The sequence below is a fragment of the Petromyzon marinus genome, chromosome 11 (assembly GCF_048934315.1).
Source record: "Petromyzon marinus isolate PM22_M1 ecotype Great Lakes invasive population chromosome 11, UKy_Petmar_22M1.pri1.0, whole genome shotgun sequence".
NCBI lineage: Eukaryota > Metazoa > Chordata > Hyperoartia > Petromyzontiformes > Petromyzontidae > Petromyzon > Petromyzon marinus.
The window spans coordinates 11817878-11836417 of record NC_133677.1 but is presented as its reverse complement, the minus strand read 5'-3'; the positions used below and the strand labels follow the sequence as shown (position 1 = coordinate 11836417).

The following is an 18540-nucleotide window of genomic DNA, read 5'->3' as shown; positions in this document are numbered from 1 at the left end:
CTTTAGTCAGTAAATGCACGGTTGCACCTTCACTTAATTTTGTTTAGTGTGGCATTTCAGCTCACTTTTATTCTGCTGCTTATTCCTGATTTACATGTTCCCGGTTCTAAACTTTAGAGGACATTACCCCCACACAGTGCTGTGGAGATTCCTGAAGCTGTTCAATGGTTGAGGTGGAATCTCTGGGCTGAGTCCAGCAGAGAATGTTTTCCTTCCACTCCATATTGTGGGTGAACACATTTCACGGGCGGGATTTACAGACATAGTCTAAACAGTGTACAGTAGTATTTTGTTCATTGTGTAAAAAAAGGTCTCCAGACTCCTTAACACAGCAGAATGAAGATGTAGGTGACCGTGTGCACGTGTTTGTGTATGCAGCAAATTTGTATAATTCTGCTATTTCTTTGTGCGGTTTGAAAAGTCTTGGCGAGCCTCAGGACTAATCTTCCATAGGTTGCCGCTTCAGAATGTTTGGTCACAGGTCTGCTTCTTGGCAAAGTCACAAAACCCCCTGGACTAGTCACTACAAAAACTTACCATGCAGCTTACCAACATCAGTGCCCAGATCTGTATAGCTTTCTGGTAAGATTATAAATGAATTATTAACAAAAATATATATATATTTTTGGTTTAAATGTATCATGCTGTGTAAGGGTTTGATAAGCGCGTGCCTGGCATGCATATCCGTTTGTGCGACTGCTCGTGTTTTGTGTGTTCATCTCTAGACCTGCATCCCCCCCCCCCCCCCCAGCTAAAGAGAAGCGTCCTTTGTAGAGTAGCTTGTCAACTTGCTATAACCCTGCACTGTTTGATATTCATGGCTCGTCAAACGTCAAAGTGTCTCCCTACCTCAGTGTCAGATGTGCTCATCTCTCTTGGTAGGCCTGGACCATTGCTGGAAGTGCCACATTCCTATCATTTGGCCTGTATCATCATGTGAAAGCAAACTGTAGATTTCCTATGAAGTGATACCAATTTGAGTGTACCACTTATATGCCATGTAACTCTTGATTTGTTGTTTATATATGTTTGTGTGCACACTGTGTAGCTTTACATACTGAAAAACACAACAGCGGTGCGGATTGTGTAAAATGTGTCACTGATTTATACGTCAAGAGGTCAAGCGATTATCGTGATTACGTCGTCAGAAAGTGAGAGAAAAGACCTCCAGTGAGAGAGGCGTGGCGGTGCAGTGGGATTTAACAGCATTGGGGCAGTGAGGTTTGATGTCTGTGGACAGAGGGCAGCAGGCAGGAGGGGAAATTAGTATTTGCGTCATAGCTTTTGACCCAGTAAAATTCACTAAGAGGCCTCTTTCTTGCTCGTTTTAGCACACTTCAGAAAATCGTGACAGTAATTCCTCCGTGGGGATTTAGGGCAGTTAATCGCGTGCACGTTTCCACCGCCTCGCATTTGCATTCAGGCCGACGACGACGACCGGGCACGTAGCGTGTTATTACAGAAGGCCCCACTCTGACATTTGCTGACCCAAGTCTCAGATTATATAAACGTTAAATGAAATAAACAAGACCTCGTTCAAAACGTTTTTTTTATTCTCTTTTATCAACCCGGCGACGATCTATCATCGCACGTAATCGCTGTTTACTCGAACGTTCGTCTTTTGCAAAAAAAATACTTAAATTTTGATTTAAAGCTTTCGTGACTGCAGTAATTCATATTCTTAGTTTTTTCGGTAAAGTCACGTTGAAGAGAAACAACAAAATAACAAAACATATATAAAACAATAAAAAAATTCTCACGACGTTTCGACCATAACTCAAACGGTCATCATCAGGTGTGTCGGTTTGCATACATTTATTTTTAAAACGGCACATTTATTTATTTATAAAAAACGTTGGCGTCACGCGCAGCGATTGGCAGTTTGCCCAGGACTAGTCCATCTATTTTTTTTAAAAGAGGAGGGGGGAGACGAATTTTTTGCATACATTATAAAAAATTTCGTCTCCCCCCTCCTCTTTTAAAAAAAAAATAGATGGACTAGTCCTGGGCAAACTGCCAATCGCTGCGCGTGACGCCAACGTTTTTTATAAATAAATAAATGTGCCGTTTTAAAAATAAATTTATGCAAACCGACACACCTGATGATGACCGTTTGAGTTATGGTCGAAACGTCGTGAGAATTTTTTATTGTTTTATATATGTTTTGTTATTTTGTTGTTTCTCTTCAACGTGACTTTACCGAAAAAACTAAGAATATAAAAAAATACTTGTTAATATATGTTATTTTAAACGTAACCCTTAGATAGCAACGATTTCTGTTTCAGCATCCGGCATGTGCTACTGTTAGTCGCAAATCGCGATTAAGCTATTGCCACATATCTTTTATTACAAACATTACTATGTTTAAATGAAATGTCTTCTTTTCTTTACACCAGAAATTGTGGCGTTTTTGTATATTATTTATTATCTGCGTTGTTTATTTCTCTGTTTTAAGCAACTGTATCAACCACGAATGCAAGATTAATGGCAGTATTTCTCCCCCCCACATATCGTTGATTGTTTTGCCATCGATCAATCAGCTGTGGAATGCCTCGCTGGCCTTTTGTGCCAGAGTCTCTGAGGGAATGGAAGTTCACATTTTAGTCCTCCGAATGCCTCCTAAAATACCACGTGCCGGGCGGATATGGGTGGTGCTCAGCCGCAGCTCCAATTAGCACGGTTGGCTACGTACGGTGCAAAAGAGGTCCAACATACATTTATACATCCTCGCTTGTGTCCCTGGTGAAAAATGACATCTTCCCATGGTTAGGGGACAATCCCTCCATCGATGGCCACTGTTAACTTCTCACAAAGCCGTTATTATTTCAATAACTCTGACAGGATGATTAGCCGAGTCTCCTTCTGACTGGGATTTAAATATCGCAAGCCTCCTGTTTTGAGTTGAGCTCTATGATGCCATCCGTTCAGAACGTGAATTTACGTCTACATAAATAAGTTTGTTGTTTTCACACACACCATTTACAAAAACAAACTAAAATCTTTTTGTCGTGAGTCACCCTGTAGAGTCGAATGGTTTGGTGTTGTGTCGTTCTAAAACACATGTTGTCTCACTTCCTGCATTTGTTTTTATTCCGACTTCTTGGATCTTGTCCTTCTTGGCTCTTGCCATGTTTAGCTGTTGCCATGCTTGACGTAGATTCCAGCGGAACGTCGTGTCTTATTGTTGAAAACAAATTTGAGAATGGCTCTTCAAACTTACCGGTCAGCTGAAACAATCGTACTTTGCTTGTACACCACGTGACAATTTAATTTGTTTGGCCGTCTCAGGTGGCGCTGGGTCTTAACGACACAAATTTGGCCAGTTAGTTACATTGCCTGACCCAAACAAAATTACAATTCTGCATCGTAATATTGTCCGTGAACACGCACGTGGCAAGTGAAAACACGTGTCTGTTGGTTTGCCGTGCGCAGCAAACGGTCTGGAGGAGATGGTGGAGGAGCTCAATAGCGGCAAGGTGATGTATGCCTTCTGCAAGGTTAAAGACTCAAAGGCTGGCCTCTGCAAATACGTCCTCATCAATTGGGTGAGTGGTCCGAGCGTGCGCGTCTACTCGGCAATATGTGCAGTTTTAAACGAAACTAAACTATTTTTTATTTTACCAGGCTAGGCCCACTGAGCTGTGTAGCTCTTTTGTCTGAAGCGACCTGGCCACAAATGGGTTACTCAACGAAGTGGCTTATCGTGTGGAAATCTAAATACTCTCAAACAAATGTTTCTAAATGGGGAGGGAAAAACCGGAGGACCCAAAGAAAAATCCGCGCGACTACGGGGAGAACACGCTAAATCCAAATAAAACAGCAGGCATCAGGTTCGGGATTGAACCCGCGAACTCCTGAATGCCAAGCGAGTTGGTTAACATCTCACCACCGTGCAATGAAGCTCGCGGTTCACGCTCTGTTGTACAGTCACAGTGACCCACATTCAATTCCTCGACATGCACAACACGAGCAGTAGGCAAATTTACATCATGGGCCCTCCTTTGCCAGTACCTAAATATGAGAATGAGTTTTTCCCGTTTTATCTGGCAACAGAACAGGTGTTAATTTGTTAAAACACCAAACTGAAACCTTTTACAAGGAATCATGTCTGCATTGACCGCAATACTTGTGGTCAAAATGCCAACAAAAAAACACTCTGATAATTGTTGGAGAGACAAAGGTGGCAGGTTGCAGTCCTCCCCCCACCACCAATGGCATGCCACCCTTTTTACGGCGTTTTGCAAACACGTCGTCACTTTATTATTAACACCACGACCTGATTTGCATTGCCTCAAGCCGACACTTAGGTCGCTGACAGCGTCATCGTCCGTCCTTTCTCGTTATCTGCCGCCTCTCAGCCTTCGCCTCCACCACCTACCCTGTGAATCGCTTTGATTGACGTTTCCATATTCGTCATCGCACCTTTCAGGAGTGTATCCCTGACGTAAACCGGGCTATTGCTGTCTGTTGTTTTGGCGTGTTGCAGTGGCGTAGCGGATTCACGCACTGCACTACGAACCACAGCGACCCGGGTTCAACACCTAGCCATGGCTGACATCGGTGGCGAGTAATCAAACTGAACCGGTCCTGGGCCCCTAATTATTTGATAACCTGCACTGGGTAAAGAACAGTCAAACAAATGACCCCTTAGTCTAGCAGTGGATGGGCCAAGGGCTCTAAATTACTATTTGTGGTATTTTAAGGTGTTCTCATGTGGTAGACTGATATCCTCATGTGAACTTCTCAGCTGCATACCTCTTGACAGCTCTTAGCCCTGTTTCGTGAATAACTTAAGTGCGTTTATTAATTCATTGTGCTGGTGGCAGAGATGTCGTTACAGACATGTGAATATTTGGGTCACTGAGTCGGGGTTTAACGAATTATTGTTCTGTAATCGCCAACGCGTCGTATTTGGCCTCAATAATTCCGAGTTTCGCATTGTGAATGCAGTTTCAAAGACAATGCATATAATATCAGAGCATGTTTTTGTTTGCATGTTCACCACAAGTATATGTGGTTAATGCAGACTTGGTTCCTTGCAAAAGGTTTCAGTTTGGTGTGTTAACATCTTAACACCTGTGTTATTTTTTTATATTCTTATATTCAGAGATACGTTTTTGCATGCTCGTGAAAAGCCAAATAATAACAGTAATTGTGGATGATCCCAGGAAAAAGCGGACGTTTTCAGCAGATTCCTTGCTTCTGTGGCTCATTACCGTGACCCTGGGCGCCCTCTCTGTGTTTTCATCTCGAGTAATTGCCTCCTTCCTGTTGCCGTTTTGCCGACTGGCAGATCGGAGAGGGAGTCAGCGATGGAAGGAAGGGCACTTGTGCCAACCACGTGAACTCCGTGGCCAACTTTTTCAAGGTAGGCATTTGTATGTATGTATGTGGAACTTCTTTTGCATCGTACGTAGCCAACCGAGCTCATCGGAGGTGTGGAGGTAGTACAACAAAGGAAACACAAAAAGCGGTTCTAAAGAAATGAGTTTTCAATCGAATTTATTTAAAAGGGCATAGCTCCAGTGGCTTCCTAGTATCAGAAGGGAAGAGCGTTCCAGACGCCAGCAGAAGCGCGTCTGAAAGTGTGCGATGCGATGAACGTCTTTGTTCAGTCGTTAGCCAAAAGGCCCTGCGAGGATCACCAAATTGGAGTGACGTTTTATGCTTCTTGACAAGATCGGCAAGGTACTGCGGTTCATTTGTGGCAAGCACTTTTGTGTGTAACGAGCGCGACCTTAAAACGTATCGGTTCGGAATCCAACGCAGCTCGGCGAGCACGGGACGGACACGGTCGGATCTCGCCGTGGTCCGTCACGACACGCGCGCAATCATTTCGTTCAAATTTTCCCACACGTTGCTCGTAAACGAACCGTTTAACTGCTCCAAGGGACTGTCATGGTCCTTGCGTCCCCCGTACGATCGAGCGAGTGCTGCGTGTGCTCAATGGGAGAAAATAACCGTGCATTCGTTGCGATTTTTATCACACCGTGGAAGCCAAGCAAGCTTTTAAGACTGCTTGGTTCTTGGATGCGTGTCCACCAGGCCTTGCCTGGTAATTAAGGCAGGCGTGGAGCTTCGTGAGGTGGCCCTGGGAGATGACGATGCTCGAGTGTAAATCCCTGCATGCACTTGGATTTTCTCCGGGTTCTCCCATGTGCCAAATGCTCGATAATTTAATTGGCCAAATATCCCAATGCAGGACCCTTCTGAAAAAAAAACAGTCTTAAGAGCCAGTGAGGCATTTCTAGGTAAGGAATGACAATATTTATTATTTATTCCCATTGGGGGTTCTTCCGTGTACACATTTCTCTTGGGATGTCTTGAAATCCATCGAAGAAACACGCTTCCGACTGCAGTGCCACGTATTCTGCACGCTCATTCCCCTCTGTCAGGAATAACTGCGATGGGCCCTCTGAGCTGGAGGCACAGATGTAACCTCCTTCCGATCATCTCTCAAAGCCTCACCTCTTCTCCATTGCCCATTCTCTTCCCTCCCCCCTCCCCTCCACCCCTTCCCTCCCCTAACCCCTACACGCCCTCCATCGCGTCCACCCATTCCTCATCCAAATAATGTATTTGTTTCCACACATTCGTTTTAAAATGATGTTAAAACGCCTTGATCAAAGGCCGTCCACAAGTGTAGAATAAGATAAGACCAACACATATTCTTGTGCACGTACAATTTGGCTTATTTTTACCATGCTTCATCACATTGGCGAGTGCGGGTGAGCAAGCCCCCCCCCCCCCCCCCGCTTTAGATTAGGAGCATACAAATACAGTACAGCAATGCAATTTGCTGCACTGAACCGCCTCCTCCATTCACGTTGAGTCTATAACGCCTATTATGCATAGCGGCCACCCATTGAAGCACAATCCAGGCTCAACCAGGCATAGATTCCGAGATTTGACAAGATGGGGTGCAATTTGGGTGATTTATTTATAGGCATTTCGAGAAAGCATTACGTTGGAAGTACGGTCGGTGGGAGAGTTATTTTATTAATTTTCCTTCCATGTTACAATTGGATAAGCAAGTCTGCGCATAAATATAAATCAGGTCACTCAGTGATGAGTTTACAGTGTGCTTAGTATGTGTTTGCTCTCGTTATTTTACTTTCTGCGTCAAACATTGATTAAGATCATTAGGACCGACCATGTGCATTGGATTATAATTAAACACGAGTGGCTTATCATTTCTCTGGCTTATCAGATGCAGTGGTGAATGTGAACCGCATGAGAGAGCTGTGTGTTGGCAGCGTGCGCAATATTTTGTTTATTTTAGCGGAATCATCTAACGCTGTTCTTGCATGAACCCAGCGTTGTTTTTAATGAGGCCATGGTATTTTGAAAAATTTTGGAGTGAATTTAAGGTCTGGGTAGTATTACGGAAGCAATTAGGTACATTTGCTTGGCATGTGCGTGATTTTTGCTCGTTGATTTGACCATACGGAATAATTGCACTTGTATTATTACATATTTAATGAGAAGTAATGTATAATTGTTTTTTTTCTTTTAAGCCAATTATATTTAATGGAGATAATTGCTTGTTGTGAAACGGTATATATAATGGATTTCCATGCAATCTGCTCTACAAGTTTTAAAGGTCGAATTTTTTTTTTAAAAGCCGCGATGAACTTTAAAGGTCAGCCGATTTTTAAATCCCTTTGTTGCAAAAACGTGAACCGGGTATATTTGAAACTTGTTTTTTTTATTTTGAGAAAATCAAGTTAATGAAGTGCGAATCAAAATGAGATTATCGTGGATCTTTGCCCTCCCCCCCCCCCCCCCGAGTCAAAAAGTCACAAGAGTCCCCTGGCTCTGATGACCAATCGTGAAAATTCCATGCGCCTATTGCAGGAGGCAGTATCTCCATAGGACGGCAACTACTGTTGACTTTTCTCAATGTGTGGCGATAGGTTTCTTTTTTTATCAACTCCGGAGGGGGCGATAATGGGTTGAGTCCAGGCCACTGGGATTTGATCTCATCTTCCAATTCCATGTCTTCTTGTAAGGCCACATTATTACGATTATTATAACATTATGGTTGTAAAAAAATCCACTTTACGAGAGGCACGGGAAGTATTATTTTGCCCTGTTATTGTATATACGGTCGTTTCCCATCGTGAGGATCTGCCGCCTGGAGGGAGTTTCAGATAATATCCCAGTTAAAATGTGGGCTGGGTAGCTCAGAGGTCAGGGCGCTGAGCCAGCAACATTGAGAATCCTGGGTGTTAAATCCAGGCACCCTTGTGTGGTGAGACCAGGTTCTCAAGCGTTGCAAGTTGATTGGCGCAGCCCAGTCACCAATGAATGCACAGAAAACCCATCGGATTAAAACAAAAAATGTTACCACTTGATTTGGATAAATCCTAGCTCTGAGAAGAAGAAGAAGAAGAAAAAACCCCCACTGTGTCGTACGGAAATATCATTGAAGAGTGCATTGTAAAGTGCTCCCCCTACTGGGTAAAAAAAAACATGACACAAAAAGGAAATTGGAATTATTTTGTTGAATTATTACGGTGAAAAGTATCTTACGTGGGTCATTCTAAATGGATTCATTGTCTCTTGACATGACTGATTTACAGTGAGGGAAAAAAGTATTTGATCCCCTGCTGATTTTGTACGTTTGCCCACTGACAAATAAATGATCAGTCTATAATTTTAATGGTAGGTTTATTTGAACAGTGAGAGACAGAATAACAACAACAAAATCCAGAAAAACGCATGTCAAAAATATTATAAATTGATTTGCATTTTAATGAGGGAAATAAGTATTTGACCCCCTCTCAATCAGAAAGATTTATGGCTCCCAGATGTCTTTAATACAGGTAACGAGCTGAGATTAGGAGCACACTCTTAAAGGGAGTGCTCCTAATCTCAGCTTGTTACCTGTATAAAAGACACCTGTCCACAGAAGCAATCAATCGGATTCCAAACTCTCCACCATGGCCAAGACCAAAGAGCTCTCCAAGTATGTCAGGGACAAGATTGTAGACCTACACAAGGCTGGAATGGGCTACAAGATCATTGCCAAGCAGCTTGGTGAGAAGGTGACAACAGTTGGTGCGATTATTCGCAAATGGAAGAAACACAAAATAACTGTCAATCTCCCTCGGCCTGGGGCTCCATGCAAGATCTCACCTCGTGGAGTTACAATGATCATGAGAAGGGTGAGGAATCAGCCCAGAACTACACGGGAGGATCTTGTCAATGATGTCAAGGCAGCTGGGACCATAGTCACCAAGAAAACAATTGGTAACACACTACACCGTGAAGGACTGAAATCATGCAGCGCCCGCAAGGTCCTCCTGCTCAAGAAAGCACATATACATGCCCGTCTGAAGTTTGCCAATGAACATCTGAATGATTCAGAGGACAACTGGGTGAAAGTGTTGTGGTCAGATGAGACCAAAATGGAGCTCTTGGGCATCAACTCAACTCGCCGTGTTTGGAGGAGGAGGAATGCTGCCTATGACCCCAAGAACACCATCCCCACCATCAAACATGGAGGTGGAAACATTATGCTTTGGGGGTGTTTTTCTGCTAAGGGGACAGGACAACTTCACCGCATCAAAGGGACGATGGACGGGGCCATGTACCGTCAAATCTTGGGTGAGAACCTCCTTCCCTCAGCCAGGGCATTGAAAATGGGTCGTGGATGGGTATTCCAGCATGACAATGACCCAAAACACGGCCAAGGCAACAAAGGAGTGGCTCAAGAAGAAGCACATTAAGGTCCTGGAGTGGCCTAGCCAGTCTCCAGACCTTAATCCCATAGAAAATCTGTGGAGGGAGCTGAAGGTTCGAGTTGCCAAACGTCAGCCTCGAAACCTTAATGACTTGGAGAAGATCTGCAAAGAGGAGTGGGACAAAATCCCTCCTGAGATGTGTGCAAACCTGGTGGCCAACTACAAGAAACGTCTGACCTCTGTGATTGCCAACAAGGGTTTTGCCACCAAGTATTAAGTCATGTTTTGCAGAGGGGTCAAATGCTTATTTCCCTCATTAAAATGCAAATAAATTTATAACATTTTTGACATGCGTTTTTCTGGATTTTGTTGTTATTCCGTCTCTCACTGTTCAAATAAACCTACCATTAAAATTATAGACCGATCATTTCTTTGCCAGTGGGCAAACGTACAAAATCAGCAGGGGATAAAATACTTTTTTTCACCTCACTGTAGCACAGTTGTCACCAACTCGGGGAACGACAAAAAAACAACAAACTTGTTATGCACTCCACCGGTCGCAATCGAATTGCGCTACTTGTGCCGTGGCACCAGAGGTTTGCGACGCCTTTAGCGAACTCTCACCTTACGCCAGGGAACGGCCCTGGAAGATCTCTGCTCTCGTACGGCTGCTGATGCAGATACAGAGCAATGACTACACATTCACATTCGGGTGGTCAAGCGCAGATGACCGCGTCGGGAGCAGCAGAGTTATATCGCCGTGATGTCTCCTTCATATTTTTTGTAGATCGGGGAATTGCGTCGTTATACGTTGTATCGGTCGGTTCTCGGTGATCACAGCGTGCCCTGGAAGATTATGCCACAGAATTAATCCTGGAGGCACATCAGTAACCCGCGCTTGCCCAGCATCAGCTGCTGCTGCTCCTAACTGGCCTCCGAAGTGTGTATCCACCACATTTCCATTCATCCTTCTTTGGACTTCATATTTAAGGAACGAAACGGAAGGATTTCTCCACAAATCTGGCTGTTGCCTGATGAAGCTGGTTGTAATAACTGGTGAAATGTTCTACTCAAATTGTAAATGGTGTGGCTTTTCTCTCCAACACACCGGTGTGCTGTACTCGTAACAAATTGGCATGTTCTGTTTCTGTGACAAACCTTACTAATTGGCTTTCAAGTGGTGGCGGGTTTAACGACACTTTTATATACTTACGCAATCTCACCCAAAAAAAACCTGTATTGTGGATAAATGAAATTGTTAGAATATTTCAAATTAAATAAAAAAGTAGCATTATGGTCAATCAACATCCAGCACTGGATCCAGCAGTGAATAAGGATGTACAATTGTTCTTCTTGTGCTCTCTTTGTGCACCGTACAACGATGTGACTGTTTGGATTCGAATGCAGGCGAGCAGGGATCGATCGCTCAATGCATTGTGAAAAATCCCCTCGGCCACTTGCCCACCTCGAAGTAAATAAATAAAACATGGTTCTAATAATCATAATCAGGGAGCTGGAGCCTTTTAAAAGTCTAGCAAAGGTCACGGGGGAGGGGGGGCATGCTCACCGAGGTCACTTGGGGCTAATAAGGGTCCTGAAAACCACACCCTAGCATGGAATGTAAAAGTGGTAAATGCGCAGCCCTGCAATAGCACGTCTCGGAACTGCTGGTGGAAGGGCCTCCACTCGAGTGGTAAAGGCGCAGCCCTGCAATAGCCTGCTTGTGCCACTGCTGGTGGAAGGGCCTCCACTCGAGTGGTAAAGGCGCAGCCCTGCAATAGCCTGCTTGTGCCACTGCTGGTGGAAGGGCCTCGACCAAGGTGGTAAAGGCACAGCCCTGCAATAGCCTGCTTGTGCCACTGCTGGTGGAAGGGCCTCCACTCGAGTGGTAAAGGCGCAGCCCTGCAATAGCCTGCTTGTGCCACTGCTGGTGGAAGGGCCTCCACTCGAGTGGTAAAGGCGCAGCCCTGCAAAAGCCTGCTTGTGCCACTGCTGGTGGAAGGGCCTCGACCAGGGTGGTAAAGGCGCAGCCCTGCAATAGCCTGCTTGTGCCACTGCTGGTGGAAGGGCCTCCACTCGAGTGGTTAAGGCGCAGCCCTGCAATAGCCCACTTGTGCCACTGCTGGTGGAAGGGCCTCGACCAGGGTGGTAAAGGCGCAGCCCTGCAATAGCCTGCTTGTGCCACTGCTGGTGGAAGGTCTCCACTCGGGGGAGCTCGAGAGCACCCCCTCTAGGACAGGGTATTTTTGACCAACTTTTCCACCTCGACCAACCATTACCCCACCACCTACCAAATACACTTAACTGTGGTGTAATAATGTATATTGCCGTGTGGACAGAGGTGCCGGGGGTGGGGGGGGGCGGGATTTATGAAACTTTCATCGCTCTTTCAACTGCCGTGCTGGGAGATCGAACCGGCGACCTCTGGATTTGCAAGTCCCCAGCGTTGTGTGCGAACAATGCCACCAAGGCAGCGGCAGCAGCGTTCAGAGTGGAATGTGCGCGTGCAGAATTGTGTGTGGTGTGTTGCTCCGCAGTACGAACGGAATGCACGCCGGCGCACACCTATTTGTGTAGGCGCCAAACATCACCAGTTATCGCTTCGCCCGCAGCATTGAACGTGACGTCGTCGGCCGTGCCGCGTGACGCCAGCCCACGCGCTTAAATCACGCGAGGTCGTCGCAAGGTCAAGGATTATGCCCCCCCTCTGTGTGTGTCACGGCAGGTTCGCATGCCAGCAGTGGGGGAAATCTGTGATGACTGCAGCTTAAATGCACAGCCGTGCAAACGAGGAGCGTTTTGCCACTCTCATGACACTTGGTACGGATGGTTCAGGAATCGTGTGGCACAATGTGGTGTGCAGCAAGGGGTAAAGGTACCTGCTGTGACGCTGTAGTGCACGCAAACACGAGCTGCTTGGGGGAAATTAAAAGGGTGGAGTCTTCGTAAACCAAATTATGCTTTTTTTTTTTTCTCTCAGCCCTGTTTGGGTCCATCATCTCAACTGATGATGCTGGCGGCATTTTGAGATCGGCGTAATGAAGATCACCTGCAACGTGCCGCTGGCAACGGGAGCGTTTATGCAGTGTATTTATAGCCGTCGGTTGAGTGTCTTTATTGGTTTCCATGTAGCGATGCATTCAAATGTGTGAACAACATTGCAGGCGCCTGGCCATATGCCTGCAAAGCCACTTTGGCACCAGGCCCTTTCCAACCAACAGCCCGTTAGTCAGTACCCTGATTCATTGTTGAAGGGTCGACATTCCTGCGGAGTACGTTAGTTGTGGTGGTGAGTCTGGTTTGCATTAGGATTCCAGCCAGGAGGAGCCTTAGCTCTGGAGCAGCAGGCATCTGACAGCATGGCTTTTTGGAAACTGGACTGTTTACCACTGTTACATTTGCACTCGGTTGTTGTGTTGCAATACGTGGCACATGGGCGATGGTGGTGATGGTGATGACCGTGATACAATAGAACCCCTCTTAACGACCACCCCTGTTAACAACGAACCGCTTAACGATGGGCCTCAATAGAGCCCAATGCTTAGTGTATAGTGTAGTGTATAGTAGTGTTAGTGTATAATAGTGTAGTGTAGAGTAGTGTAGGGTATAGTGGTGTAGTGCCTCCATAGAGCCCAATATGTTCGTTTACCGACCCATCCCCTGTTAACGAAGGGCTGTTGCAGGTCCAGTAAATATTAATTAATGCATTGATTAACCATGTTTCTTTTCATATTATGTGTTTATACTGTTGTTGGTATCTTTATGTATTAATATTAATTTTAAAATATTATAAAGTCGTTTTTTTGGTGAAAAATGGTAACTTTCGATGCTATCGGAATGAATTAAGCCTTTAACATGTATTTCCTATTCTCGCTTAACGACAAAATCACTCAGTGGCCGGCTTTGTGGAACCATTTACCGTCATTGAGAGGGGTTCTACTATATTGTTGTTGGCGGTACTGCCAATTGGTTCTGAGACCATCCGTCCATTAAGGCGATTAATCAACCAAAAATCATAATCCACTATTTTTTTTGTGATCGATTGCTTTTGGACCCCTATGAACAATTGTGGCTGCCCCCACATCCCGCATTCTGAAAGCAGGAAACCCCCTTAACAAGCCAGCAGTGGATAGATAGATCGTGCCTGGCCATATTGATGGGTGAGATGAAGGAGCGTGATTTTTTTTTAATGTATGTTAGTTGAGTCATTTATTTTTCTTCCAATCGGATGCTGTTTTCCAGTGACTAATCAGTCACGTGTAATCAAGTTTCCATTTCCAGTTCACATTTTCTTCTGCCCAGCGTTTTTTAGCTGCACAAAGAAAGCTTTTTATATATATTTAAAAAAACAATTGAATTAAGAAGTCGTTGTTAAACTGCTGACATGTGTTCCTTTGCTTCATAGTCGCCATGATTCTTGCATTGTTCTCAACATGCATGGAACATACGTAGTTGGTGGAGGGAGTGGCGGTGCAGCGGCTAGCACACCGTGCTGTGATCCCGGCGACCCGAGTTCAATTCCCAGACGCAGCTGGCTTCGCTGGCGAACATTGTCATGATGTTGTCAGTCTTCTCTGAGTTTACTAGTTTTGCTCTCTCACACGCAAACAAATCATTACGGAATTGGCAAATATCTCAAATGTAGGGGCCCTACCAACAAAAAGTATTTCAAAGCTCAGACCTAAGTTGATAGATGTATTAATTGGTTATACGTTTTTTTGTACCAGTCCAACTATATCAAGTGCCATTGTTTTATTACACCAATTAGAATAAGCACTGTTCGGTTTTCAAGTTTAAAGATCGTTTTTGGGTAATAATGTTTTGCATATCGCAATCTGCAAATTTGAAAATAAAACACGAAAAGGAAATCAGCAAAATGTAATTGGAAAAAAAGAGACCATTTGGTAATTCAATGTTATAAAATGCTCTGAGTGGAAACGTTCACAGTTACGAAATGACTTGTATATGCCGGATCTTGAAAATTTAATGGAAATAATAAAATTTAAATGCAATTTGGAAAAATCCGTATTTATCCGAAATTATGTTAATTGATGTAATTATGCACAAAATAATATGCTAATTAGAGAGGTAATTGTATTAATGTATGTGAATGTGTGCGATTATACCCACCGTTATGATAATTAGGCTCAACCTCGTTGTCGAGGGTAGTACTATCAATCGGGATAAGACAATGAATTGTATGAAGTAGTAATAGGTTTTTACCCTTTTATCTGGCACAAAAACTGACACCTTAATACAAGGGATCATGTTTGCAATAACCACAACACAAGCAGTCAAAATGCAAACAAAAAGAGACAACTCTGATAATGATATGCACTGTCCTTGAAATTGATTGGTCCACACCCGAGACAGCTTTTCTTAGAGCCTAGTCTCCACTGTTGTTGCACCAGAAGACGCCAAAAGGCGTACAACTCAAAAACAGCGCACCATCAGAGTATTGAGAGCTCGGGGTAAGCATTTGCACTATGAGACCTCCTTTGCCAGTAGCAAGATATAGTAATAGGTTTTACCCTTTTAACTGGTAAAAACCTATGACTTTATCTTGCTACTGGCAAAGGAGGTCTCATAGTGTAAATGCTTACCCTGAGCTCTCAATACTCTGATAGTGCGCTGTTTTTGAGTTGTACGCCTTTTGGCGTCATTTGGTCCAACACCAGTGGAGACTAGGCTCTAAGAAAAGCTGTCTCGGGTGTGGACCAATCAATTTCAAGGACAGTGTATATCATTATCAGAGTTGTCTCTTTTTGTTTGCATTTTGACTGCTTGTGTTGTGGTTATTGCAAACATGATCCCTTGTATTAAGGTGTCAGTTTTTGTGCCAGATAAAAGGGTAAAAACCTATTACTATATCTTGCTACTTGCAAAGGAGGTCTCATAGTGAATTGTTTGAAGTTATGCAGGTCTGATGTAAGTATGCTAGATTAAGCTCGGCTTCTTTGTCTAGGGTTGTATCATCAATCGGTATAATACAATTATTCTCGCTTTAACATATACTGATTATGTCTTAGTGTGTTTATATCAGGTCTTCAAATTAAAATCTCACCGCAGGATACAGTTCTTATTATTAAGATTATTATGCATGAACTTAGGAAGGCACCACGCAGACACTTGTGTTAAGCAATTTTAATTTATAAACAAAACCTTAACACTCTAATATGCGAACTCTAATGCTTGGAATTGTCAACACAGTACTCCTGGAGATGTTCCCCTCATTGATCCATACATTTAACCCTCAATGATCACGTTTGTTAAACTGGGTAACAGTACAATCGATTATTCCTCAGAGTACGCGAGCATACACGGCAAGAGGAAAAGTCCTTAAAATTCATGCAACGATATTCATACGAAGGGCAATAAAGAAAGATGTCCCGAAGGCAAGAGTAATCAATTAATTCATTGGTAAGATTATGCATTTAAAAATTAAAAAAACGAACGATTAAATACTTCTAAATGACGTATCCACGTAACTCAATGGGCAGCAATGTTCTTCACGATGAGTTGATATTTAACGCACTTATCATGAGTCTTCTTGTATGTGTTAATGTGTGAGTGTTGTTGGTCTTCTTGCGTTAATTCTTTGCGTTTTGCAGACGCCGGGGTTGGGCATCCCTTCATGGAAAAATGTGTTTGTTCCCTGCGGAGCGGTGAGGGTGTGAGTGTATCATACGGACAGCTTGGCACTCCCTCTTTCACACGGGCGGCCACAGTTTCTGTCCACAGCTGGGTGGAAGAGTCGGCACGACGCTCGCCGTCGGTGCGCGATGATCCCGTCGTCGCGCGACGATCCCGTCGTCAGATAGCGCCCGCAGCTCGTCCGCTCGCTGCAGTTCCTCACTCTTGTCTTAGTTCCAGGCTGGTACTGCTCGGTGTGCGTGTGGGTCGAACCCACGGCGCGCTCGCTGGCGCTGACGCTCTTGCTCACGGGCGGCTGGTCAGGCTCTTTCCCCTGCTGGATGAGCCGAGTCGGCACAACACTCGTCCGCTGGCAACTGGCACCTCTTGCTAGGTGGCGCTGGTGGCGCTGCTGCGCGCTTTCTCTTGCTCCGTCTCTTTCTCTCTCTCTGGCGACGCTCGATTGCGCGTGCAGCTCTTCACCCTTCTTCCAGGAGGGCTCTTGCTGTGAGCTGCTCGTCGCTGGCTGGATCACTCACTCTCAAAACTTTAAAATTGTATTTGCACACCCCTTACACAACTCTGATAGCTTAGTACGATACAGCTTATCGCAATCCTCGATTCTACAAGCGACTCAAAACATCAGGATGAATGTAGAATAAACTTTCGGCGACACTCTGTCGGTCCATGCCAAACTCAGCACCTAACATCACCTCGCCCCTCTTCTCTGCGAGACACGGCACCCATTGCTGATGTCTCAAGGCCAGGCCCCGGAGCTGGCTTGCTGTCCTCTTCCGAGCTGCTGTGTCGCTGTCCCTTGCCGAGCTCAAAAGTGAAATTCTCTCTCCGCGTCTCTTGCGAGAGAGAAAAACAACAGATGCCCTCTGTCACCGTCCTCCTCCCGTGGCAGCAGCGGCCTGGCTGCCCCCCCTTTTTGACCTTTGACCTTTGACTGTTTTACCATCACATTTTGTTTGTTTGCATTTTCAACCCCTCTCTTCGTGATCTCTCCTATTAGGGAGGGGAGGCACTCTCCCTTCATACGTATTTTATGGCTACCATGTGTTTGTGTCAAATTGTTGGAAGACAAAGGCGGCCAGGGAGGCTTTGATTTCATGGACTACATATTATCTGGTCTTGTGTGGTTGACCTATTTTCTTGTACCTCTAATGAATTTCCCCAGGTCTAATCTCTTGTGATTATTATTTGGTTTATGTTTAACCAAGATTTGTAATGCACCATTAGATGTTACCTCTGGTATTTCAAGGGTTTTATTAACTTTTGCTCCCTGTCTGCATCCAGGGATCCATGCGTTTTATTCTCGAGGTCAGAGATATCCCGAGGTTGGAGATATAACCAAGCCCTCACTTTCTTGACTGCCAGAATTCACATTCCTTGGTTCTCTTGGTGAAGTTGCATAGATAGAAATATACAATAAGAAACAATATATGAGTTGAATAAGGGTGAAAAAATATAATTTATAATAAAGCCACTAATATAGACTGCAGTCTATAATATTCTTGGTTCTTTCGGTAAAGTCACGTAGAAGGGAAACAATAAAATAATAAAAATATAAAACAATAAAATTCTCACGGCGTTTCGACTGCAACACAAGCAATCATCATCAGGTGTGAAAACCACAACAAGAAAATTTGAAAAAAGTGGCAGTTATTTTTAACATTAGCACCACGGAGAGAGATTTGACAGTTTGTTCAGATGGACGAGTCCATCTATGTTCGGAAAAGAGGAGAGACGAAAAATAATGGATGCGGTCTGAAATCCACCTTAAGCGTAATCAATCAATTCAGACCCGAAATGGTTTATCAAATCCTTCCAATGATTGCTAAGCCAGAATCCATCTTCTTGGTTGAAATTGTCTCTGTGTTTGTATATGTGGATAGACTCATGAACGAAACTCTCATGGTAGCCAGATGGACTCGTCCATCTGAACAAACTGTCAAATCTCTCTCCGTGGTGCTAACGTTAAAAATAACCGCCACTTTTTTCAAATTTTCTTGTTGTGGTTTTCACACCTGATGATGATTGCTTGTGTTGCAGTCGAAACGTCGTGAGAATTTTATTGTTTTATATTTTTATTTTATTGTTTCCCTTCTATGTGACTTTACCGAAAGAACCAAGAATATGAATCCCTGCAGTCACGGAAGCTTTAAATGAAAATGTGCAGTCTATCATGTCGACTTATTCTTATAGCCAAGCT

The 18540-nt window shown here is 44.3% G+C and overlaps 1 protein-coding gene across 2 annotated transcripts in view; it reads left to right on the top strand.

Annotated features, from left to right (window-relative positions):
- The window catches only part of LOC116941212 (drebrin-like protein), a 120303-nt gene that overhangs the window by 44309 nt on the left and 57454 nt on the right, over window positions 1–18540 (top strand). For both annotated transcript variants that reach the window (XM_032952024.2, XM_032952023.2), the window contains exons 3-4: window positions 3433–3545; window positions 5294–5368. In XM_032952024.2, the coding sequence (XP_032807915.2) occupies window positions 3433–3545; window positions 5294–5368 (188 nt within the window). The remainder of the gene's footprint in view (window positions 1–3432; window positions 3546–5293; window positions 5369–18540) is intronic.